Consider the following 26,938-nt stretch of genomic DNA (forward strand, 5'->3'; position numbering starts at 1 on the left):
TCGTTAAATATTAGTCATTAGTTTTTGTTTTAGTGCAAGTATTCTTCTTGTCATTCCCCTCTTCTTCTTTCAGGATGTTGTGTTAGAACTTATCAGAGAAGCCATGGTATCTAAGCTGTCAGAAACTAAATGTTTCCTAATTGATGGGTATCCACGGGAAATGGAACAGGGCACTAGATTTGAAAACGAGGTAAGAATGGCATGATTCTAGGCTGTTATACGTTACTTATTGAGCAGTTTTTTGCACCTATTTCATATTTCAGTAGCATATAAAGCTGAATAATGGCCAAATGTTTCTTTATTTACAAAAAACAACGAGTTAGGTCAGTAGTTCAGTAGTGGGAGCGAGCTGGGACTACCAACCTAGAGGTCGGAAGTTTGATTCAAAGGTGATGCAAATTTTCACAGGGCAAATTGACAGAAGACTAAATACATTGTCAACCTCTAATATTTGATTCATTTCGGAGAGTTGTTGGAATGTTGACGGGGCGCTAGGTTGTAGCGAATTCAGAAACTCCTGTTATTGAATGTTCTTATATTACTAAAATACAAAAAGAAGTGTATCGGAGAAAAAATAAATATAAAGTGACATTTTTTTACAGGTAGCGTCATGTTGTAACGTATTATATTTCGAAGTATCTGATGATACGATGACAGCACGGTTACTGGACAGAGGGAAGACAAGTGGGCGGGTAGATGATAACGAAGAAACGATTAAGAAACGCTTACAGACTTTCCACAATCAGACACAGCCGGTCATAGATCATTATACAGCAAATGAGAAAGTTGTCAAGGTACAGTGAAATTTGCTTAGTATCACATGGGTTCCCAAGGTTAAATTATGGTTTATAGAAGTACTCATAATGCTATAGGGAATACTATACATGACATTTTACACTTTTAAAGGTCATCCTATTGAGTCTAAGGACACGGTTTAATATCTAGGTGCAAACCGTGACCAGAGTTTGTCATTTGAGTCTATGGTGATGTCTGTAATTAAGAAGGCCAATGCAAGATGGAAGTTTCTTTATAGAAAACGTGGTTTCTTACCCAACATTCCAAGAAGTTATTGGTTATGTCCCTTATACAGTGTCATTTTGACTACGCATCATCTGTTTGGTTTTATTCTGTTACGCAAGAATTCAGGAAGAAATTGCAGGTCACGCAGAATAAACTTATAAGATTTGTCCTAAACCTTGACCCCAGGGCACATATAGGTAAGGAGCCGTTTTCTAGCTTAAATTGGTTACCTGTGGCCAGTAGAGGTTTTAACTCTGTGTCATGTCTAAGGTATCTCCCAATTCTGCACCATCTTATATGATAGAATAGTTTACCCCTGCTGCTTCTGTTCAAAATTATAATACTAGGTTTAGAGTAACATCCACATCATCCATTGATGATCTATCTCGTACTTTTGCTAACAGTGGTCGTTTCTCTGTACCCACAGTTAAGGGCTTTGGTAAAAGGCCATTCATGTACCGTGGTTGTTCATTATGGAACGACAGCGTCCTGCTTACTAGATAGATAGATAGATAGATAGACAGATAGACAGATTTATTTCTGCATAAAATGTATAAAACATGGCATCACAATACATTATCCATGAAAACAGAAACAAACATGTGATAATGATCCATGTCAACTACATTATATACAAAGGATGACACAAAAAAGAGACATGGAATCTCTTATTTCCATTGTAGTTCTTTAAATACAAAACAGTTTGACATAGGAAGACATTTTTAAAAAATACCACAGCAATTGGAAAAAGTATGGTGCACTATTAATTGCTAGACGTGTACTTTTTCATGTATCGCAGTTTTGAGATAATCACTACAATACTAAAGTGATAAATCTATCTATAAATTAAAAACATGCCTAGAAAATGAAACCTACTTCTTTAAACAGGACACAAAATTAACTAAAAATACCACAGCAATTGGAAAAAGTATGGTGCACTATTAAATACTAGACTTGGACTTTTTCATGTATCATAGATTTTAGATAATCACTACAACATTAAAATGATAAATCTATCTTTACTTAAAAATTTGACTAGAAAATGAACAAAAAAAGAGAAGGAAAGGCTTAGTTCATCAGGTACTTCTTTAAACAGGACTTAAAACTAACTAAGGACCTGCCGTCTCTTATATATTCCATAATATCTATCTATCTATATTTGTGAGTTGTTTTAGGCGTTTGTGTCGTGTAGAGTTTGTTGCAATATTTTTGTATCGCCCGAGACCGAAAGTTCCCTGTGTGCTATACACTGTATTAGTGAACTCGACTGACAAGAGTGATAGGATTCAGAAAACACTTGGCTCGATGTGTAATCCACTTGTTGCACGAATAAATCTCCTGAAGAAACGGTTATAGAGTAATAATCTTGTCAAAACTAATTAAAGTGCATTTTGAAATAGAACAGTATGATTTACTTACAATTAATTAAATCAAGTAATACCGTTATATGCTTAAGTCGTTTTACGGCTTGTGCCAGTTTATAAAATGCAAAAGATACACAAAATTAATAATTGTTTTTTACCCTAAAGGAGCGTCACTGAGACGGAACATGTTTGAAAGAAACTGGAACGCCGCGTTTAAAACTTTAATTGTTTTCTATTATATATACAAGCTATAAAGAGGCACATTTCATTATTTTACGAAGGAAAGACAGGAAAAATCAAAAGGGTTTCTTTGCCGTAACGTGCCTCAGTCATAAAATATTGATAAAAGCAGTATCTACAACTGCATTTTCTTATTTATATGTTGAATAAAACCGAATCATTTATGTTTATCTATCATGATAAGACGAAAAACTAATATAATGGCTTTATTTGACTTTGCTTGGGTCGACTATATATTATTGAAATATCGTTGTCACCTGTTGTTCGCAACCTTCACGGAATTTGCTTTTGTTTGGTGTCGGCGTCCGCGTTACAAAGGTCGTGCTTGTAAAACAACATGTGTTCAAATTTTATAAAAGTGTCGGCTTTGTAGAAGAGCCAGGTTCAATAACTCTAACTTATCTTATACTAGCATTTTGCTCGTTCGAAGTATAGAAAGAATCAAGCAAAATAAAAGCAGACTTGGTTTGTTCTTGAGAGGCAAAGGAATGTGCAACACACTGACGCCCAATAGCGCCAGTTTCATTCAAAAATACTGAATGATCTCCATGATACAAAAAGGACCAGAAAAACGTAACATAACTGATTTCAATTTTGGGGAGATTGTTTGGTTTAAACATATTTTTATTTCCCAATATGTACATATCAAATGATTATTTACATACATAAATTCTGGATTGGACTGGAAGCCAGTAGGCTTACTGAAGTCTTCTGAGATTGTTTCGGCAGGTACTGACCGACAGCTTTCAAACTCTGCATAGGTCTTCGGCATGGTAACATAACCTCACAGAGCCAGGTTCCAAACTAATTTTGGCTTAAATCATAACAAAACTCTGTCTCTTTTTCTAATTTTTGCATGTAAGACTGCAGGCAGAATATTTTTAGACTTCGATGACCTCTTAGGTTCCATAGCTCTGACTCGCATTTTAAAAAGTAATCCCCGCCCCCTTTCCTCTTGAAAAGCGGAGGGATACAGTTTTGCCTTTGTCCATGTTTCTGTCCGCAGCCATGTTTTAGAAACTTAGTCACATTAAATTTGATATTTCGTTATTGTGTATCCCTTTAGAACTTTTTTTGAAAATCAGCTTAGTATTACTAGAGTTATTGCCTTCTAATTAATTAAAAAGATTTCTTCGTTCTGCAACCACTGGTTAGTCAATTTGAGTATCTTCAATAATCACATTATATACTTTTATTTTCAGGTACCCGCCGAAGGAACTGTTGATGACGTGTTCACCCAAGTGCAAACATTCATGAATAGCAAGTCATGGTGAAGCCATCATTGTCTTCAAAAGAAATGATCACGTGACTTTCTGTAGTGGTCACGTGACCTGTAGTAGTTGTCATGTGATAGGATCAGTTTCTAAAAAATGCTTTCATTTACCATCTCTGTATTATGATCTGCAGGAGCTGAATTTAACTCTAATATCAGCTGATGATAAAGCTCAAAAATTGTCGTTGTTTATCATACCATAGCATTACACTGTTGTGAAATTTCTTTTTTTTTAATTTCGTATTTTGTTGTAAATTTTACCCGTTACTAAAAAGTATAACATGTACCCTTTTTATTCAGTTTCCTATCCGGTGCACGCGAAAAAGCACGCCTCTGTGTTTACAATGAATACTTCTAAGGCTTCACAACCTATGTCAATAAATTAAATTCTACAAACGGATATTTAAAAAATCCACAAGAACGGATTCAATCTACAATCTAGCATTGAATCACCTTTGGGGTTAACTGGAAACGTTTTACTTCTCCATTTATTTTATCGCTACAGTTTTCGCTTTGTGAAGATGAAGAGTCAGTTTTTGACTATATAAATTGTTTCATTGTTTGCCAGATAAGCAGACAACTTCGTAGATCTATTTCTGTACTATAGAAATATGTAAAGAACAATCGATTAACTAGGTCCTAAATTAGCAACAGAAAAACATGTTTCTCTTTATTTAGATGACTTCAGCTTTATGTGTGTTATTACGTTTTTCTTCTCAAAGAAGTAAGTAGGTATAGAAACATTTCAGTAGACGGGACTGGGACAGTCTAACGCGTTCCCATGAAGGCTGAATAATGTCACGTGTTTTTGTTACGCAAGAATTTTATATGCGTTATTTTTTTAGATGTTATTTATGTTATGAGATTACATTTTTGTTCAGTTTGTTAGTTTCTGTGGGCTTTTAGCAATCTGTATACATCTTCTGTGATATCTTTCCCTACGGCGCTCCGAGACATTTGTTTGTGGTGAATGTTGGCAAGTCACCTACTACAACTTACTGATGAATTCTTGTATTTTCATTCCCGGATAACTTTTCGGTAGTAGGCTTTATGCTGAAAAGACACCAGATTGTTCATCGAACACGCTCCCCGACGTCAGATAATACATAAGTGGCAGTGGCTTGTTGATTTACAGCCTTAAAGCATGCCTGACAATGGCTGGTTGAGGGATTGTGATAACCTTTCACACCGTATTAAGCTATTTAGTAGCTATTTAGTATAATGGATGATCTAACTACCCACTCCCTTTGATTAAAAGAAGCTGTTTAATTTTGGTGTGATTTCAACAAATTTCATGAGTTGCTTGCTGGTTGCCTATCTTCTTCTTCATGTTAAACTTTAATAAAGCACGAAACGTTTTATGAGAACATAAAGTTCGCTTCAGATCTTGGTGACAAAACCTCTCTATTATTACAGATAGAGATATTGCTATTTTCATTTTTATTACTATCATTATATTATGAATATTGTAATTCGATAAGACCTTTTTCCTCATAACAATGCCTCGAGTTTGTTTGCATATCTTTCTATGAAAAAAAAAAATTTACAGTGGTTTTCTTAATTTTAGATTTTATCTCTATCATAACAAAGAGTTTTCACCCTGTAAATTAATGTAAACTTAAAAAGTGTAAAAAAAAAAGATTTCTCCCTGTATTTTGATATGGTACTTTGTCTTCAAATTTTGTTGTAAAAAATTAGTTATGTTGTTTGATATTTGTTCATTTATTTATTTCAATTATTTTGGTCATCGACATTAAACGCTTAATTCTTAATATTCAGTTCCTTGTCATTTCATTAAGTTACTTCATAAAAGTTGAATATTCATACACTGCAGAGCAATCATTACATGCTAAAGTTCTGACTGGACAGGTCCATCATTTGATTTGGGCTAATCTTTTTTATTCGAAGGGGTGTTTACTGAAAAATTACTGACTGAATAGCGAACGGTGCAGACCATGCTCAGACTGCACTGATGTGCAGGCTGATCTTGGTCTTCACTGGTCGCAAAGGCAGAATCATTTGCCGCCAGCAGGCTAAAGATTAAGTACTAATTCATTGCTTTAGAAAAAAACATAACTAGATTAAAGCTACGGAGAAATGGCCGTCAGCGACCTTAACGCCGTTTTCCAATCGCATTTTAGTTATGCAACGACAGGTAAGTTTACCTTTCCTGTATCTGTGTCCTGCCCCTCTAATCACGTGGTCTTCACATGACTCCACATGCAATAGCCATCTAGAAAATCCACCGTGCCAAGAGATCGAACTGGCGAGATCTCGCTCCATACTCCGTGTTCTCCCTACTCGGCTAACTTGGAGAGCTCCCTCAACGCTTGTTATTCAATAATAAACGACACCACCACAATTTTCTAGGACAGCAAACACGTCAGCTGTTCGTTGTTTCAACTTCAAATATATTTGAGCCGCGCCATGAGAAAACCAACATAGTGCGTTTGCGACCAGCATGGGTCCAGACCAGCCTGCGCATCCGCGCAGTCTGGTCAGGATCCATGCTGATCGCTTTCAAAGCCTATTGCAATTCGATAAACCGTTAGCGAACAGCATGGATTCTAAACAGACTGCGCGGATGCGCAGGCTGGTCTGGATCCTTGCTGGTCGCAAAGCCACTATGTTGGTTTTCTCATGGTGTGACTCAAATATATTTTCATGTTACAAAATAATAATTGTGTGATACCGACATGATTTATTATCTTGTTAAAAGTGATAATAATACATCTTTACTGCATTAACTTCATCCATTGGTTGGTTGAACATATGTAAGCGTTGAAATGTCCAAACTCCCTGCTTTCCATAACTTACGCAGTTTATCTGAAATTGAGATTTGTATTAATTTTGCATAAAAATTGACTTTTGTCTATTTTTCTCAACCTTAATTAACCCAACGGCAAAATGAAATAATAAACAGACGTGTTTCGGAGGAAGTTCAAGTATCATTTGCCGAGGCTCCGTGGCAGAGTGGTTAATGTCACTGCCTTCGAATGACGTGACCGTCATCACTCTGGGTTCGATACCTCGCTTGGGGTATAGAATTCTTTTATGCGAGGAAGCCATCTAGTTGACTTGTTTAAAGGTGCTTGTTCAACCTAGTGGTTCTTCTGTGCTGAAATAATGCAAGGAGACACATTAGGTCCTCCATCGCCACGAAAAGCTGGAATGCCACCGTAGATCTATAATTGTATCTATGTGACGTTTAACACACCAAACACGCAACTTTCATAAAGTCATTTTAGTCTACCTATTCGAAGGTTCGAAGAATAAATGGAGCTATTGCACTCCTCCATGTATCGGCGTCAGCGTCTCGATCTTGTTAAGTTTTGTGTGTAAACTGGTGTTTTAATATTCACGGATGGGAACTGAATGAAACTTCATACATTTGTTCCCTGTGGTAATCTGACTTGCAATGCACAGGTTCCATAACTCTGTTTTGGATTTTGACAAAGTTTTTCTCCTTCTTGGCTTAGCATTTTTGTTTTGTTTAATTTTGTACGCAAACTGGTATCTCACTATCCACTAGTTGAAACGTCACTGTGCTGATCTGAGTTGTACCGCTCTATATTGCATTTTTATGAAATGTTCACATTTTCGACATTTCTATTTATTCGTTTAACTTTCTTTAGTGATAATAAACATGGTTTTGCTTAACTTTTGGTGTTATTATAAAAGTTTGGTGCACTAAATTGTAAATGTAATATATCATTTAACACTGCTAGTAGCTAACCGAGAAAAGCAGTATATGATGTATATGACCGTACCCTCTGTTAAGCAAAAAAACATCACATCAGAGTCTGATCTGTGTGTCTAAATGTTCCTTTTCCTTTATCTACTGTATTCATCGTTATTTCTGAGCAACTTTTCTGTTAATGCAACTCTACATCACACCAGGTCCCGATCAGTGTATCTAGTAAATTATCTTTTTCCTTTATCTATTTTACTGTTATTTCTGGGCAAAACCAGTTGTTTGTGGCCTAAGTTGTCGCAATGCCCACTCTTAAAATGCGGGGGTGGGGATGTCCACTTTCCCCTTGTTCCTGCGCCAATGAAGAGGGAAACTGCACATTTTGTTGTTGTTTTTGTTAAGAGTTACCGTGAGTTGATGTGTATGTTATAACACAAAACGTACTTACCAACTAACTTGAAACAACCACCAGTATTGCATAGCGAACCTCCACAACACGCAGAACATGCCGTCACAACATTGCGTTTACCAGTGACTATAGCACCCTGATTGAATAACGCTTCATTTTCCACTCGAAACCTCGTCGCCAGTATACATTGCTGCAACGTTAACATCATTATGAAAATAGATATTTTGTAATGACAACTCGTCTTAAACACATTATAGAAATAATTTATGCCGCATGCAATTTCACGAAACAATTACTTAGAGATAAAAACTTACAGGTGTTTTTGAACATCCCATCGTATATGTTGTAAAGTTGTTGACATCATAACCTTCTTCCACGATGCAAACCTAAAATTAAACAAAATTTTCTTTGACAACTGTTTCTTGTGTACCATAATTTAAAATAATAATAATTGATTATGTAATAAATTTTGATATTTTGTAATAAAGTTGCAAATTGTAATAATTATAACAAAACGGTTTGGAGTGCTTATTACAATTTGAAATGGACATCACAACCCGTTTTGTAATAAAATTACTAAATGTAATAAAATTTCTTAGTTTGTGTAAACGCATTTGTGCCATGGTTCTAAGGTTCACTATGTGAATAAATGAGATGAAGATGTCAGGTGGCGTACTTTGAACATGTAATTATACTCATTATTTGTGGCTAAAACTGCAAATGGTGCGCATAGTGATGCGAAGCATAAATCCAGGAATTTTTTTACAAAATGGTTAAGAGTGCTTATTACGATGTGAAAATGAACATCGCAACCCGTTTTGTAATAAAGTTGCAAACTAATAAAATGTGTACGTGTAGACGCACCTCTGTTATATTTTTAAGTTTCACTATGCGAATAAAGTGAAGGAGGCGAAAATGTCATGTGTCTAAGATTTAAAAATAAAGATTCTAATAAGTAAGAAAATGAATGTGAACACTGATTTAATTATTAAAATTGTTATTACTATAACAGAACGGGTTGGAGTTGTTATCACAATTCGAAATGGACATTAAAAACTCGTTTTGTAATTAAGATGCAAATTGAAATAATCATTACAAAACGGGTTGGAGTATTAATGATATGTAAAATGAACATAGCTATCTGTTTTGAAAGAAGTTTGAAAGAAATGTAATACATTTCTCTGCAAGTGTTAACAGGTTTGTGTCATTTTTCTAAGACTCACTAAATGAGTAAAGTGAAGGAGATGAGGATTTTTACCTTTCATATATAAGACAAGAAGGGAAGTAGTTAGAAAATAAAATTGGATATTCATGAAATCAGTGACATTGAAATAATTATTACAAAACGGGTTAGAAAGCTTATTACATTGTAAAATGGACATCAAAAACCATTATGTAATAAAGTTACAAAATGTCATAAATTTCTGAGTTGGCTGAAACGCATTTGTGTCTTGTAATGTAATTAGCATTCTAACCCGTTTTGTAATAATTATTTAAATTTCACGGATTTTATAAATATCCAGTTTTATTTTCTAACTACTTGCCTTCTGTTCTTATATATGGAAGGTAAAAGCCAATGGTCAAAAGACCCTCATCACCTTCACTTTACTCATATAGTGAGCCTTAGAAATATGACACAAGCGTGTTAACACATGCAGAGAAATTTATTACATTTTGTAACTTTATTACAAAACGGAATGCGATGTTCATTCCACATTGTAATAAGCATTGTAACACATTTTGTAATAATTATTACAATTCGAATATCCACATTGATTTTGTAACTACTTTTTTTACTTTTATATAAATATTAAATGCCAGATTGTCAAAAGTATGACACATTACATCTTCACCTCCTCCAGATGAACCTCAGAACTATGACACAAATGAGTTTCAACTAACTCTGAAATTTATTATATTTTTCATCTTTATTACATAACTGGTTGTGATGTCCATTTCACAATGTAATAACTTTTGTAACCCGTTTTGTAATTACAATTTCAATGCACTGATTTCATGAATATCCAATTTTAATTTCCAGCTACTTGCCTTTTTTCTTATATATGATAGGTTAAAGCCATACTGTCTGAAGATCTTCATCTCCTTCACTTTACTCATATAGTGAGCTTTAGAAATGTGACAGAAACATGTTAACATATGCAGAGAAATTTATTACATTTTGCAACTTCATTATTGAACAGATTGCGATGTTAATTTTACATATCATTAATACTCCAGTTGCCTTTCTAGTTACAAATAATGAGAAAAAATAGATGTTAAAAGTACGCCTTCTGACATCTTCACCTCATACACTTTTATTCACATGAACCTTAGAACTATGAAACAAATGCGTTACATACACTAAGAAATTTTATTAGATTTTGCAACTTTATTACAATACGGGTTATGATGTCCATTTCAAATTGTAATAAGCACTACAGTCCGTTTTGTTATAATTACTACAATTTGCAACTTTATTACAAAACGGGTTGTAACAGCTTTACATACAAAAGCAGCAATACAGGGCGCCAGTACAGAAACGTCGAGATCTGACCAAAGGTATAGAGCAAGAGAGAGAAAGAGAGAGAGGGGCGGGGGAGGGGGAAAGACACATGCAAAGAGAGAGGCTTGTCCGGCTAACTTAGCCGAGCTCTTCGCGAATTGGCAGTCTAGTTCATTAACGTACCCGGTGTGTAGACACGGTGCACGCAACGCCATTTTCCTGGGAAGAACCAGTACTGGTCTTAATTGATTTTCGAACATACTTTATCATAGTCAAAACATAGATAAAACAAGAGCTGTCGGAGGACAGCAACGCTCGACTATTCAACAGCCTTGTCAATTGAATGAATACAAACGTTGAAAAAGGGGCATAATTTTGTAAAATGCAAAGTAGAGGTATTGAACCTCTGTACTGCATGTCATATCATGACAGTGAACAAGTGTGTGAAGTTTCAATCCTTTCCAATTTGTGGATACTGAGATACCAGCTTACATACAAAAACTTAACAAAAAACTGCTAAGTCAAAGGGGCATAATTTTGTAAAAATGCCAAGTAGAGTTATGGGACCTTCACAGTGCATGTTAGATAATGACAGTGAACAAGTGTGTGAAGTTTCAATCCATTCCAATTAGTGGATACTGAGATATCAGATTACATACAAAAATTTAACTAAAAACTGCTAAGTCGAAAAACGGGCATAATTTTGAAAAAAAGAGAGTAGAGTTATGGGACTTGCTTAGTGCATGTCAGATCATGATAGTGAACAAGTATGTGAAGTTTCAATCCATTCCCATTAGTAAGTACTGAGATACCAGCTTACATACAAAACCTTAACCAAAAATTTCTAAGTCGAAAAAGGGGCATAATTTTGTAAAAAAGCAAAATAGAGTTATGGAACCTGTGCAATGTAGATCAGTTCATCACAGTGAATAAGTGTGTGAAGTTTCAATCCATTCCCACAAGTGGTTACTGAGTTACCAGCTTACATACAAAACCTTAACCAAAAATTTCTAAGTCGAAAAAGGGGCATAATTTTGTAAAAAAGCAAAATAGAGTTATGGAACCTGTGCAATGTAAGTCAGTTTGTCACAGTGAATAAGTGTGTGAAGTTTCAATCCATTCCCACAAGTGGTCACTGAGATACCAGCTTACATACAAAACCTTAACCAAAATCGGGACGCGGACGCGGACGCGGACGCGGACGCCGACGCATGGGCGAGTGCAATAGCTCACTATTCTATGAATAGTCGAGCTAATAAAACCAACATCTCTCCCTGTGAGGTTTGAAACTTGTTTGGTATTTTTACGTGTGTTTGCAGAAATTATAACCATGTAGGGGCACAGCAGTTTTAAAAAATGCTTATCCTGTCATATTTCAAAAACCTTGTCTTGTTGACAGGTAGTTATCGTGTTGCAGGCGTTGATATCCCTAACTCCCGAGCACGTGTAACACTGGTGTAATCCCGCCAGACTTCCGCCTGAAAATATACAAGGCTGAACTTTCATCCCTTCAAATATGTAACCTTCCAGTACAGTACACAGGCATAAGTTGGCTTTAATTTACCATTAAGAAAGGAAATATTTATTTAAAATGAACTGAATAGCATTTAATGCCTTAAGTTATATGTTTTAATTCCAGAAAACAAATATAGATGCTTCTATAAGCTTTTGAACTCCATACAAAGACACTGAATTGTTACTTGTATAGGATACCAAAAATAATTTTGTCTTTTAGCGCTATATATTCCACTGTCTTAACCAAGTTGTCACCAGAAACATATTTCAGTACAATGTAAACGAAAAATATTCGCCCGATCTTTCACAAATTCAAACTAGATACTTCTAACATACGTACTTAAACGTAAGCCGCACAGATACTCGTTACAGTGTTTTTTACCAACTGCAAATAGATTCGAAAATTGATTAGTATTTGTACAAAGTTTAGGTTTACACCAACATACAATATAATCATGATTAAGGATGGACAAATACGCAAATATTTTGTATGCTAGATACACATAACCTGAAATAGTAATTTTTTGTCGTGAGAGAATATTTCGCTTCGAGTGTGGGAGCCCCGGCCACGTCATACAAAAGACGTAAAAAATGATACCAGTCGCTACCTTGCTTGGAGGGGAACTCATACCCTCGTGGCGGTGAACGTCATTTTGAATGAGGTGTCGAGCGTGTTAAAAGTTTTCGAACTTGCTTCACAATGGACCAAAAACAAACTAGTATAAACCAACTACAAGGTGTCGTCAATAAAGTTTTTGAAACTGACAACTTAAATATCATTTCACTAAAGATGCATGCAGTTTATTTTAAACGCTGAACAATATTGCAGTATTTGAAGTTCAAAATCTTTAATTACGCTATACAGAGAAAACATAACGTGGATGTATCAAACGTTTTAGAATACGTACGCGGGGTTACTGTTTCATTAAGGTTACAGCATCTTGAACAAGCTATTAGGGCACCATCATCTCGCTTTGACAGTGACCTACGCCCAGTCGCCTGGCAAACCTATTGAACCAAAATAAAAAACAAATGTCATGTATTCTCCTGCTAGCGACCAGTTGACGGATTTTGTATCAAATGGTTAATTCAATTTGCTTAAAGGGGCATGCCTCAAGATGGATATCAAAATATCCCATCTTCAAAGAGAGATAGTAGAGGTACTTTTAGGGCTTGATATTAAATTCAGCTTAATTTTCTTCCTATTTTAATTCACATTTTCTATTGCGTGACTAACGTATTAAAGAGTTTCTACATATTTATTAGACTGTTCATGTATTGTTTTTATACTGTCAAGAACTCAATAAACTACTTTACTTTTACTATTCATTTTCATTCATTCCCATGTTTTAAGAATAATTATTGGTTAATGCCTAAATGCTTCATTCTAATTATTAATGATGAATAATGGAGATATGAGCCGAGCCATGAGAACACCAACATAGTGCGTTTGCGACCAGCATGGATCCAGACCAGCCTGCGCATCCGCGCAGTCTGGTCAGGATCCATGCTGTTCGCTTACAGTTTCTCTAATTTCAATAGGCTTTGAAAGCGAACAGCATGGATGCGCAGACTGGTCTCGATCCATGCTGGTCGCAAACGTACTATGTTGGTTTTCTCATGGCGCACCTCATATCATGCTTGTTGGCAAATGCTATGTTTCTTCTTAGTTCGTTAAGTTCGAGTAGCTTATCATAATGCAAACCACTTAAATCCTACTTTTAGTATCTTTTTTCAGGGTCAAATGATGGATTTACAATATTGTATGGTGCATAAATTTATTCTTAAGAAAAGTTGCAGAATGTATACAATATTTCAATATTTCAATAACAACACCGTGAAGGTATTCAAAGTACTACAAACACTACACATGGAACAATATTTAGTGATCACATTTTTCAGTCAACAGTATAGTCTCAGAACACTATTCAGTGCCGTGACCATCACTGAGTGAACAGAAGTAACAGTGCCGTGAACATCATTTAGTGAACAGAAGTAACAGTGCCGTGAACATCACTTAGTGAACATAAGTCACAGTGACGCGAATATCACTCAGAAAGCAGTTGTAACAGTACCATAAACATCACTCTGTGAACACAAGAAATGTGTCACACGGATCATGCCCCCGCAACTGAGAAAGGTCACAGGCATGGTACTGCTCACAAACAAAAAGAAGGACCCTTGGCCCTATTTATTTACAACAAGAGTGCCAGAATGTCACAATATACGCCCCTCATAGCAAATATACACTAGCACCTGTATTTGAACGGAATTTTAATTCTGTGATTGTGTAGTAATTATTGTAACTCTTTTGTTGAAATTCTAAGTCCACAAAAAACTCCTTACCAGGTTAGGTACACCTAAAATTTGAAAGTAACATCTATGTTGTACCACAGAAAAGTGGTCATGTTTTTTTCCGTACGGTCAATTATAAAAAAGTTACAATATAAGTTATTTATAGTAACATCTAAGGGATTTAAGTTAATCTAAAAAAAAGAGAAAAAATCTAAGTCTAAACAAAAACCCATTCCAGCTAGAGATAAGACAAAATACACCTCAAAATTGGATGTAACATGTATGTTGTACTACAGGAAAGTGGTAATGATTTTTCCCTACGACCAGTAATAAAGAAGTTACAATAAAAACTATTTATAGTAACAACTTGAAAGGGAAGTAATTCTAAAGTAGGGACCTGGTTCTTGCGTATAACATTCTGTGTCATGATGGTGTACAATTGAGCCAACTTGCATCAAAATCCCTCCTTGCATGAAGAAATGATCGGTGACCATCGTCTATCCATGCTTATTACTTGTGTCAAATTATTTTTAAATAAAAATTCCTCCATGCATAAAGAAGAAAGGCTCGGGACAAAATCATTCTTGTATGTGACCTTTGGCCTCTAAATGTGACCTTGACCTTAACTTTAGAGATTTGTTTTTGCGCGTGACACATTGTCTATCAATGCTTATTATATGTATAAAATTATTTTGAAATCGGACCATGCATGTCAAAGTTATGGACCGGATACGAAGACCACATTATCAGTAAATATTTAGTGAAAATTGGCTAAGTTCAACCAAGGACTGTGACATTGACCTTTGAGCAAGTGGAATGGTTTTGCGTATGACACATTGTTTATCTATGCTCATTATTTGTGTGAAATTTTCTGAAATCAGACCATGCATGTCAAAGTTATGACACGGACACGAACACCACCCTTTCCCGAACACAGAAACAAACAAACACACACACACACACATGGACTGGGATAGCACTATATCCCTACTCCCCCATTTTATGGCGGGGGCACAATAAGTCACAGATACGTGTTCATCACTCAATGAACATAAGTCATATTGACGTGAACATCACTAAGAAAGCAGTTGTCACAGTGCCGTAAACATCCCTAAGTGAACAGAAATCATAGTGCTGTAAACATCACTCAGCGAACAGAGGTCACAGTGCCGTAAACGTCACTTCGAGGACAGAGGTTACAGTTCCGTGAACATCACTCCGAGATCAGAAGTCACAGTGCCGTAAACATCACTCAGTGAACAGAAGTCACAGTGCCGTGAACATCACTCCGAGAACAGAAGTCACAGTGCCGTAAACATCACTCAGTGAACAGAAGTCACAGTGCCGTGAACATCACTCCGAGAACAGAAGTCACAGTGCCGTAAACATCACTCAGTGAGCTGAAGTCATAGTGCCGCGAACATCACTCCGAGAACATAAGTCACAGTGCCTTGAACATCACTCCGAGAACAGAAGTCACAGTCACTAATGAACAGAAGTCACAGTGCCGTTAACATCACTCCGAGAAAAGAAGTCAAAGTGCCGCAAACATCACTCCAAGAAAAGAAGTCACAGTGCTGTAAACATCACTCCTAGAACAGAAGTCACAGTGCCGTAAACATCACACCGAGAATAGAAGTCAAAGTGCCGTAAACATCACTCCGAGAACAGAAGTCACAGCGCCTTAAACATCACTCTGTGAATAGAAGCCACAGCGCCGTGAACATGACACCAGTCTTTTAAAAGAAGCCACAATGTGGTGAACATCACTCAATGAACAGAAGTCACAGTGACGTAAACATGGCACCAGTCTTTGAACAGAAGTGACAGTGTGGTGAACATCACTCAATGAACAGAAGTCACAGTGACGTAAACATCACTCCGAGAACAAAAGAGTCGCAGTGCCTCGAACATCACTCAGACATCGGTAGTCGCAGTGCAGTGGCTATCACTCACAGAACCGATGTCGGAGTGTCGTTAACATCACTTAGAGAGCAGGGGCCGTATTCATAAAGCATCTTAAGTATAAGTTTTGACTTAATTAAGTTTAAGATTTTACTAAAGTGTGTGGTGATTTCAACTTAAGTCTAAGTAAAAACTTAAGTTCTAGTCATAAAACAGCTAAAACTTAAGATACGTAAGAAATGACTTAAGTCAGAAAATAAAATAGCGTGGTGAGTACAATTAAAGTGTTGTTTTCAGATAAAAGCACTTTAAACATGATTGTGCTTGTTTTATCCGTCTGAAATCAATGTTGTTTTTTTCATGTTTTCGTCTACAATAAAAAACAAGAATGACTTATTAAGTTGTTTTATGAATAATAAATATACTTAAGTAAAATAAATTTCTAACCTAAGTATTACTTAAGTAAATAATCAATTTCTTATACTTATACTTAAGATGCTTTATGAATACGGCCCCTGATGTCACAGTGTCATAAACATTACTTAGATAGCAGAAATCACAGTGCCGTGAAGACTACTAAGTATGCGGTAGTCAGTGTTGTGAACACCACACCACACCAGAGTGTCATGAACATCACTCAGAGAGCAGAAATCACAGCGTCACAAACATTACTCAGTGCACATAATTGAGATTGCCGTGAGCATCACTCAGAGAACAGAAATCACAGTACCGTGAGCATCAATCAGAGAACAGAAATCACAAAACCGGGAGCATCAATCAGAGAACAGAAATCACAAAACCTGGAGCATCAGTCGGAGAACAGAAATCACAAAACCGGGAGCATCAGTCAGAGAATAGAAAACAGACATCACAAAACCGGGAGCATCAGTCAGAGAACAGAAATCACAAAACCGGGAGCATCAGTCAGAGAACAGAAATCACAAAACCGGGAGCATCAATCAGAGAACAGAAATCACAGTACCGTGAGCATCAATCAGAGAACAGAAATCACAAAACCGGGAGCATCAATCAGAGAACAGAAATCACAAAACCTGGAGCATCAGTCGGAGAACAGAATTCACAAAACCGGGAGCATCAGTCAGAGAATAGAAAACAGACATCACAAAACCGGGAGCATCATTCAGAGAACAGAAATCACAAAACCGGGAGCATCAATCAGAGAACAGAAATCACAGTACCGGGAGCATCAGTCAGAGAACAGAAATCACAAAACCGGGAGCATCAGTCAGAGAACAGAAATCACAGTACCGTGAGCATTAATCAGTAGAACAGAATCACAAAACTGGGAGCATCAATCAGAGAACAGAAATCACAGTACCGGGAGCATCAATTAGAGAACAGAAATCACAGTACCGTGAGCATCACTCAGATAACAGAAATCACAGTACCGGGAGCATCAATCAGAGAACAGAAATCACAAAACCGGGAGCATCAATCAGAGAACAGAAATCACAAAAACCGGGAGCATCAGTCAGAGAACAGAAATCACAGTACCGGGAGCATCAATCAGAGAACAGAAATCACAGTACCGTGAGCATCACTCAGAGAACAGAAATCACAGTGTCATAAACATTACTCAGTGAACATAATTGAGATTGCCGTGAGCATCAGCCAGAGAACAGAAATCACAGTACCGTGAGCATCAATCAGAGAACAGAAATCACAAAACCGGGAGCATCAATCAGAGAACAGAAATCACAAAACCTGGAGCATCAGTCGGAGAACAGAAATCACAAAACCGGGAGCATCAGTCAGAGAATAGAAAACAGACATCACAAAACCGGGAGCATCAGTCAGAGAATAGAAAACAGACATCACAAAACCGGGAGCATCAGTCAGAGAACAGAAATCACAAAACCGGGAGCATCAGTCAGAGAACAGAAATCACAAAACCGGGAGCATCAATCAGAGAACAGAAATCACAGTACCGTGAGCATCAATCAGAGAACAGAAATCACAAAACCGGGAGCATCAATCAGAGAACAGAAATCACAAAACCTGGAGCATCAGTCGGAGAACAGAATTCACAAAACCGGGAGCATCAGTCAGAGAATAGAAAACAGACATCACAAAACCGGGAGCATCAGTCAGAGAACAGAAATCACAAAACCGGGAGCATCAATCAGAGAACAGAAATCACAGTACCGGGAGCATCAGTCAGAGAACAGAAATCACAAAACCGGGAACATCAGTCAGAGAACAGAAATCACAGTACCGTGAGCATTAATCAGAGAACAGAAATCACAAAACTGGGAGCATCAATCAGAGAACAGAAATCACAGTACCGGGAGCATCAATTAGAGAACAGAAATCACAGTACCGTGAGCATCACTCAGATAACAGAAATCACAGTACCGGGAGCATCAATCAGAGAACAGAAATCACAAAACCGGGAGCATCAATCAGAGAACAGAAATCACAAAACCGGGAGCATCAGTCAGAGAACAGAAATCACAGTACCGGGAGCATCAGTCAGAGAACAGAAATCACAGTACCGTGAGCATCAGCCAGAGAACAGAAATCACAGTACCGGGAGCATCAATCAGAGAACAGAAATCACAAAGCCGGGAGCATCAGTCAGAGAACAGAAATCACAAAACCGGGAGCATCAGTCAGAGAACAGAAATCACAAAGCCGGGAGCATCAATCAGAGAACAGAAATCACAAAGCCGGGAGCATCAATCAGAGAACAGAAATCACAAAGCCGGGAGCATCAATCAGAGAACAGAAATCACAAAGCCGGGAGCATCAATCAGAGAACAGAAATCACAGTACCGGGAGCATCAATCAGAGAACAGAAATCACAAAGCCGGGAGCATCAATCAGAGAACAGAAATCACAAAACCGGGAGCATCAGTCAGAGAACAGAAATCACAAAGCCGGGAGCATCAATCAGAGAACAGAAATCACAAAGCCGGGAGCATCAATCAGAGAACAGAAATCACAGTACCGGGAGCATCAATCAGAGAACAGAAATCACAAAACCGGGAGCATTAGTCAGAGAACAGAAATCACAGTACCGGGAGCATCAGTCAGAAAACAGAAATCACAGTACCGGGAGCATCAGTCAGAGAACAGAAATCACAGTACCGGGAGCATCAGTCAGAGAACAGAAATCACAAAACCGGGAGCATCAATCAGAGAACAGAAATCACAAAACCGGGAGCATCAATCAGAGAACAGAAATCACAAAACCGGGAGCATCAATCAGAGAACAGAAATCACAGTCTCGTGAAGACTACTAAGTATAAGCGGTTGTCAATACTCAGTGAACAGTAATCACAGTGCCGAGAACATCACTAAGAGCGCATGGTTACAGTACCATGAACATCACAAGAGAGAAGTTCTTACAAGCACTGATTATTAATCAGTGAACAACATTCAGTATTCATCATGTCGTGAAAATCACACAGTAAGCAGTATTCACACATTTGTGAGCACCGTTACCACAACACCGTGTTCATTAATCAGTGAAAATTTTCATTAAGTTGTAGTCTGAGAACGTAATCAGTATCTAAACCTCTATTTCAAAAACAAAATTCAAAGGGACGATATCAGTAAAACAAATATTTCACGGGGAAAAGGGACACATATACATGGACACCACGTTAATGAGGGGGTTGCGGCTGGAATTTATAGCAAAATATACTGAAATCTACTTGCAGACATGCGTCCAATAATGCTTGTCGCTATTTAAATAGGCTCTAAGGTTATTTCTTTGCGTAACCATCTTTACCGATGCCAAGGAAACGACTGACAGCTCTCGTAATTACGTTTCAGCTTGCGTATAGATAACAAAACTTCGGTTCACTTCTATTGTCAAAATCAGATTGATACCTTCCCTAAAGTGTAAGTCACTGCATCCGAAAATAAGTACCGCCAAAGATAGCCCTTAAAGAATTACAGGTATACTAAAATATTTTACAAATTAGGTTTACAGAAATGGTAATGTGCAAATAAACATTATATCTCTATCAAATATATATCAAAGTATAGGATAAAACATACAGAATGACAAATTAAGGAATTTAATAGAAAAACACAAGCCTTAACAGTTAGAATAAGCAAATAGTAATTAATCATACGAAAAGTTACCCTTTATGAAAATAAAAGATTTGGCATGAAATGTTTTCTGCAAACAATGAGAATACGCGTCCAACCATCTCACTTTGACAGTTTTATTTTGCTTACCCGCAAAAGCATTAACTTAAAAGTTAGTAAAACTGCACAGAACTTACGGACAGAGACCGACAGCCAGACTCGTACAATACTTCATTGCCAACAATTTTCTCATCTGTGAAACACACCTGTATAAAAAGATTATCAAAGGAATTAAAGAACAACACGGTATTTTGTATTTACTGGATTTAAAGTCACGCTAAAACAGTTTCAGTTTAACTTTCAAGCTTTTACTAATTATGGCGGAAGATCCGGGGCATTTTAACATGCACGGGCGAGTCTGTGTGTAAAACCACCAACCTTCCGTAAGCTGGCTGGATGCCTTCCTCACATGAAAGAAAACATAATCCACAGCAGTAACGGTTAAGTAATATAAAATCAGGCGCTTTAACCACCTGGCCTCGGAAACCCTATTATAACGGGTTCATGCAAACAAAAATATGTTTACTGGATATTAAAGGAAACTATTTACCGCCCTTGAAAAATAACATGTAGTCATGTAGATACTTTGAATGCCTCAAAATATATAAATTCTATCAATTACAGCCAGTAATTTTAGACATATACAAGGAGAGAAGCGGTCTATATTTGTTTCAGTTTGACTTTTTTTCTGTCATCGGGAAAGTTACGGATGTATACAGTTAAGTTTCCTGAACACTTATTCTTGGCATTTATTGAGCCATGGTTTGTCGGACTATCTGTCAGAATACAAGAGCTATAACTTTCAATATGATGACATACAAAACAGAATCTTGAAATGGATACAGTTTTTAGGTAATACATACGTATCTATATTTCATTATCTAGACGTAAGAAAACCGTGTATCTCAAAACGAATAAATAGAAAGAGAAAGTACTTACCGAATTAGGTGAACATGTTTCTGATTCTGTGCAGTCTTCCAAGCCAGCAACGTTTTTACACACCCTACATTGAAGGCTGTCTGAAATTTTGGAATGTTTGATATTTATTGTCAGTTCCAAATCTGATATGGTTGTCGACATAAAATGTTTTAGCTACCGTCATTTTATACGACCCGATTCTTGCAGACCCAACTGCGCTAATACTGGTATTCATATATGACTCAAATTCATATAGAAACTTCGCTGATTCGTTTTGATTATTTAAGTTAAATTTACTTATTTTCAATACAACATGTGACAGACGGATATATGATTATACTAAAAGACCTTAAAATTCTTTGTTTATGATGTGACTGCCGCTAATTTGGTTATAAACATAAAGTATATATACTAATTTCTTGTTAAATCCTATTTGTCATATATTTATCAAAGATTTGAATATAGATTAACACAGTACAAAATCCATTGTTTTTATTAGCCTCCTGCACTGCTTTAACTTTAAGTTCATTTGCAATATTGAAAAAAAAAAGGTTTTCTAAGTTCTAACCATGTAATAATGCATACTCTATTTAGACAATTGCTTAATCTCTTCTTAACATGAAATTGAAAGCTCTGTGGTACTTTAAAATATTGCAATACCTTTCTTATTACTACCAGTTATAGCCTTACTGTATATTTCTGACATTTTACAAAAATGCATTTTGTCAAATATGCTGTTATTTAATAACTTTAAACATATTAAAAATTTCCAGAGAATCGAGACATGCTGTAAGATCATTTTGTTTAAGTCACACAAATACAAATAAAATGTCACAAATATCTAAAATTTTCAATCTAGTTTATAAGGCAGTAAAATATCTTTATCATTCCATATTTTTGTTTGTTTGTTTGTTTTGGGTTTAACGCCGTTTTTCAACAGTATTTCAGTCATGTAACGGCGGGCAGTTAACCTAACCAGTGTTCCTGGATTCTGTACCAGTACAAACCTGTTCTCCGCAAGTAACTGCCAACTTCCCCACATGAATCAGAGGTGGAGGACTAATGATTTCAGACACAGTGTCGTTTATCAAATAGTCACGGAGAACATACGCCCAGCCCGAGGATCGAACTCACGACCCCGCGATCCGTAGACCGACGCTCTACCTACTGAGCTAAGCGGGCGGGTCCATTCCATATTTTAGACACATTTAAGTTTATTTTAGTATACATTACCAACTTTTAGTAACATCTCGAAACCGATAAAGCGGGACAGATCTACCTATCATAAAAATCAACAAAACCAATAATCCAATATCATCGCTATCGGACGGATTCGTTGATTTCCGTACTAATTGTTGTTGTTGTAGTAACACGGGGGGGGGGGGGGGTCGATAATTAACATCTTTGGTCATTATCTGATGCATTTACAGGCGGGCGGTTTGCTAAACGATATAGATCTACTTGAATTGAATGAAGTTTTGGTAATTATTAAAGTGAAAATCAGAACAAGTCGAAAAATTATATAATACTTTATTAATTGTCAAATAAAAGTAATATTTAAGGATAGGAATATGCAAAGAGCTATAAAAATAAATAGATCGGCAACTTGAAAGGCATTTAGAGCAATGCATTTTTAGTTCTTTGGAATACGTTATCTAAAATATTTAGAAATCTTTACATTTTATACATCGAACACATAGATTTACTTTCTTTTTAATACATGAAACATCATGCTAACGTAGGGCCTATATTTATGTACAGAAAAGAAATATTTACGCACAAGAAACTGTCTGTAAAAAAATAAATATTCAAGAATATGAATATGTTATCTAAAATATTTAGAAAGCGTATATACTTCCTCTATACGCGCTTTCTTTCACATATTATGAACATTAGAATATGAGCTTTTGATTCTAAAATATTTTCAAAATTCTAAACCACTAACGTGTTTCGATTTACATCGTAAAAGGTAGTAAAAACAGCAAATTCTCATGTATTTCCATAACATAAAGTTTGTCAGTAATTAAGTTTTGAAGCCCTCATAAGAAATATAGCATTTTTTTCAAGATATCTAAAAAGTATTTTTATTGTCGAAAGATCCGGAGGCCGGTCGCTTTAAAGAAAAAGAAATATAGAAATAAGACTTATACTGTTAAAAGGAAATACTTAACCCTAACAACGCTGAACACGATTGGTTCTTCCTGTGCAATCAGTGAAGATCATGATCAGCCTGCACATCCGTGCAGACTAATCATGATCTGCACCGTCTGCCATTAAGCCAGTAACCTTTTTGGTATGCACCCTTTTCATAATTAATAGTACTGTCCAAATTGAAAGCTGGACAAGTTCATTATTGTAATTTAGCATGGTAAGGATTTAGTTTCTTATTTCGTACCTAAATAGAAATATTATATTTGAGTGACATGAATAAGTACTGCTGAAAAATACTACTACCATAGTATACTTTAACTATAAATATATTGTTACAGAAAAAAACAACAACATTAAATAACAATAACTTCATCAATATCTCAATTTTAGAATAGCAGACTTAACTAAGTAATAACTTAAGATTTGTCGTTAAATTTGGGCCAGGTTCTTTACTCAGTAAATATTTACGGAACAACTCTGTTAACGATGTGAATTCTAAATTTGGACTGATTCTTCCTACTGTCATACGATTCATGAAATAAGAGCAAAAATCATAAAAACAAATTTCTTGAAAGAAAGGGAAAGGACTATATAAAGACAGAAGAAAGTGAAAAACATATATTACAATGCAAAAACCATAAAAATACCTATCACTTATAGTAAGTGGGGTAACATATCTTTTATGACCCGCCTTGAAACAACACTGACCGGATATTGTTTACCCCTAGGCAATATTGTAATACACAATAAAAGTCAAAGGGTAATTTTAAGATATTTGTTACAATTAAATCAAATAATAGATATCGCATTTTTTTTTAAACGAATGATTAAAGAATGTACCAAAACATGCATTAATTTAAGAATACAGAATAATATATACAAAGGAGGTTCGGAAAGAAGCAGAATTATCAGTTCATCAAGGCTATCTTTCAAATTAAAGTTTGGTCATATTATGAATAATAGAAAATGATTGTTTTCTTTTTCTTTTTTGTTTAAAAATTATTAAAAAATCCCATATGAAGAAAAAAAGATGACCGCGTCGGAGATCGGACCCGGACCGCCGCGGCAATAAAAAGTCTCCAGATCGTTCGGCAAAAAGTAATATAGGTATCTGGAAATTAATAAATTAATCATCGTTATTTTTCTTAAGAATGCTTTGAAACCCAATTACTGACAGACTATATTTTACGGAAACACATGAGAATTAGTTGCTTTTATATATTATTTTGCAATGAAAATTAAAAGCATTTGTATATTTAATTGCGAATTGAAGACTAAATCCTCCATAGCGTTATTTTAAAGGACAGCGGATCTAGGTTTCAGCGTTTCTGAGTTCAACAATTAATTTGTTTTAAATTGTCTAATTACATTTTTTTTGTCAATGTGAAGTTGCCTACAATTTATAGGCTTTGAGCTATAATAATTTGTACCCGACAGAGTCAGACTAGCAGACGACAATAATTTCCGTAATAGCTTCCGAGTACTTACGGATAACGGCGGAAAATGCCGGAATTTTTTAAGAAATGTTCACTGTACACACTAAAATGCAAAAAGGACCAAACAAACCATTATAAAATTTAAAACAAATTACACATAACGAAAACTGAATAATTTTTCTACATTTTTAGGGGTATCGAATTTTTGATTTTTTGCGGAAAATATCTCATTTTATCTGTTATATTTGAAAAAGTCAGTTTTTTTTATCCGTTTCCTACAGAGTCTATATGAACTGAGGTGGGTCTATTTAAAGTCAAAAAGGACCAACCAAATATTAAAATATTTTTTTAAAAAAATATTTATATTATCCGGAATAAATTAAACTTTAATTTGTGGGGTATCGAATTTTTGATTTCCAAATAGAACTTTTTATATTTAAGTTTAAGTATTTTTTTCCTTCTTTGTTTATATAGGCAAATTTATCGATTTTCCAATAGATCGATGTTACTAAAAGTTGGTAATGTAATGTGCACCTTTTATTCATTCTCGTGTAGATTTCTAATAAAATAAAGCATCCACGTGCTTTTATATATGTAGAGGTGGTAAAACAAGTTTTTAAAGATATTATAAGATAATTTGATGTTTTTGAAACTTTAGAATATTTTTTTCAACGTTTTTCTCTAAACGTGTAAGACATTTCGTTAAGATATTATTAGTAATGAGACAGTTATAACAAAAATTATTAATATCAGACATTTTGTAAAGTGTACTTACTCCCCTGTCCGGGATAGCCAACCAATACAAGCAACACAACTGCAAGACATAAAACTCTGTTTAAAGTTGTTCCATAACATAACACCACGAAAGAATATGACGATGAATGATGACTTAATCATATTAAAAAAAATTTACTTGACCATACACCATTCACCATCATATGACTACTTTGGATTCATCACAAAGTAAAATATCTTATGAGCAATTCTAACATGGCTCGCTTTGATTGCAAGTAGAAGGTTAAGCTATGTATAATCTGCCATAACCAACGGTTAACGTTGAAGCGCGGACCGGTAAGAGAGCATTAAGAAGTCAATTATGACGTCAAATTGCCACATGACATCCAGTTAATTACTACCCGAACAAATGACGCCCAGAGTAATTTTCATCAGAATATTTCAGTGGGCATGTACGAATGAAAAATGCGGTTTATCGTCAGAGTTCAGATGTTTAGATAAACACTCGGGCGTTTAATCCCATCTCATCTGATTCATGAATCGTGATAAATCTGGCGATGAACCACTTGAAGGCCTTAATTATTTGATAAATGTACACAGTCACCGAATGATTTGTGTCTGGTCATAGTGAGTTTAGCAGTCATCGAATGGTGACCTTCAATCTGTTGCTTGGTTATACAGGAACTGCTCCAGTGTGTATCCTTGTGTCTAGTTTGTGCACTTGTTATGCGGGTATGACACAGTCACCGAGTAGCGATCAGCACTTTTTTGCATGTTCTACTGTACTATTTTTTTTTGACCTGTCACAGCTTGTTCCCGACTTTCATTATATTCTGCTCACACGTCTATAAGATTAGCATGAAAGCCAGAAATATGTTTTGACAGTTCAAATAGTACAATAACTGGGTCTGACACAGTCATCGAGTTTTGTTGTTTGTTCTGACTGGGTCTGACATAGACATAAAACTAGTAGTTACTTTATAATTTTATCATCTAGATTTCTGGTAATCTCATACACAACTATTACGACTTTGTTAATATCGGGTAAGGAAAACGAAAAAACATGGCGCAAACATGTATTAAAACTTGTTTGAAGTAAGAATAATTAAAAAACTTACCTAAATATATCATTGTATTTTTGTTTTATATATGAAGTAACACATATCAAGTTTACGTATTTGAATGAACTTGTGACTTTCTTATCTTGTGTTTATAACTGACCACCAAATATGGAAACATCTCGCAGATAAGACAATCTAAATGTCAACTGTCAACAGATCGTTTGTCAACTGTTAACAGATCGTTTGATTTCTTCTTTCAGAATAAAAAAAATGATTATTAAAGCAGGATGGTAATCA

General features: G+C 35.8%; 2 protein-coding genes across 2 annotated transcripts in view; one reads left to right on the plus strand and one right to left on the minus strand.

The window, feature by feature from the left end:
- LOC123547310 (uncharacterized) overlaps nucleotides 1–5,669 on the plus strand; it is a 73,431-nt gene extending 67,762 nt beyond the window's left edge. Inside the window, 3 exon segments of the mRNA XM_053524624.1 lie at nucleotides 74–190; nucleotides 603–794; nucleotides 3,827–5,669. Coding sequence (XP_053380599.1) covers nucleotides 74–190; nucleotides 603–794; nucleotides 3,827–3,898 — 381 coding nt within the window. The 3' untranslated portion in view covers nucleotides 3,899–5,669.
- A 915-nt stretch (nucleotides 5,670–6,584) lies between these two features.
- On the minus strand, nucleotides 6,585–26,801 carry LOC123560123 (uncharacterized). Its single transcript, XM_045352386.2, has 10 exons — nucleotides 26,699–26,801; nucleotides 25,621–25,659; nucleotides 21,280–21,359; nucleotides 20,478–20,546; nucleotides 12,927–13,026; nucleotides 12,359–12,403; nucleotides 11,887–11,981; nucleotides 8,315–8,386; nucleotides 8,040–8,190; nucleotides 6,585–6,723 (listed from the first exon to the last, which is right to left on the minus strand). The coding sequence occupies exons 1-10, from the start codon at nucleotides 26,709–26,711 to the stop codon at nucleotides 6,647–6,649; spliced, it is 741 nt and encodes a 246-aa protein (XP_045208321.1). The 5' UTR covers nucleotides 26,712–26,801; the 3' UTR covers nucleotides 6,585–6,646.
- Between the last annotated feature and the right edge of the window lie 137 nt (nucleotides 26,802–26,938).

Source organism: Mercenaria mercenaria, chromosome 15, assembly GCF_021730395.1.
Source record: "Mercenaria mercenaria strain notata chromosome 15, MADL_Memer_1, whole genome shotgun sequence".
Taxonomy (NCBI): Eukaryota; Metazoa; Mollusca; class Bivalvia; order Venerida; family Veneridae; genus Mercenaria; species Mercenaria mercenaria.

What these genes read in the sequence shown, in the direction of transcription:
- LOC123560123 (XM_045352386.2), bottom strand. An exon ending in CTACCTGTCAACAAGACAAG is followed by an intron (nt 8,387 to 11,886) that starts GTTTTTGAAATA and finishes GTTTAATTTTAG; the next exon opens with GTTTGCATCGTGGAAGAAGG. An exon ending in TGGGATGTTCAAAAACACCT is followed by an intron (nt 8,191 to 8,314) that starts GTAAGTTTTTAT and finishes TTAACGTTGCAG; the next exon opens with CAATGTATACTGGCGACGAG.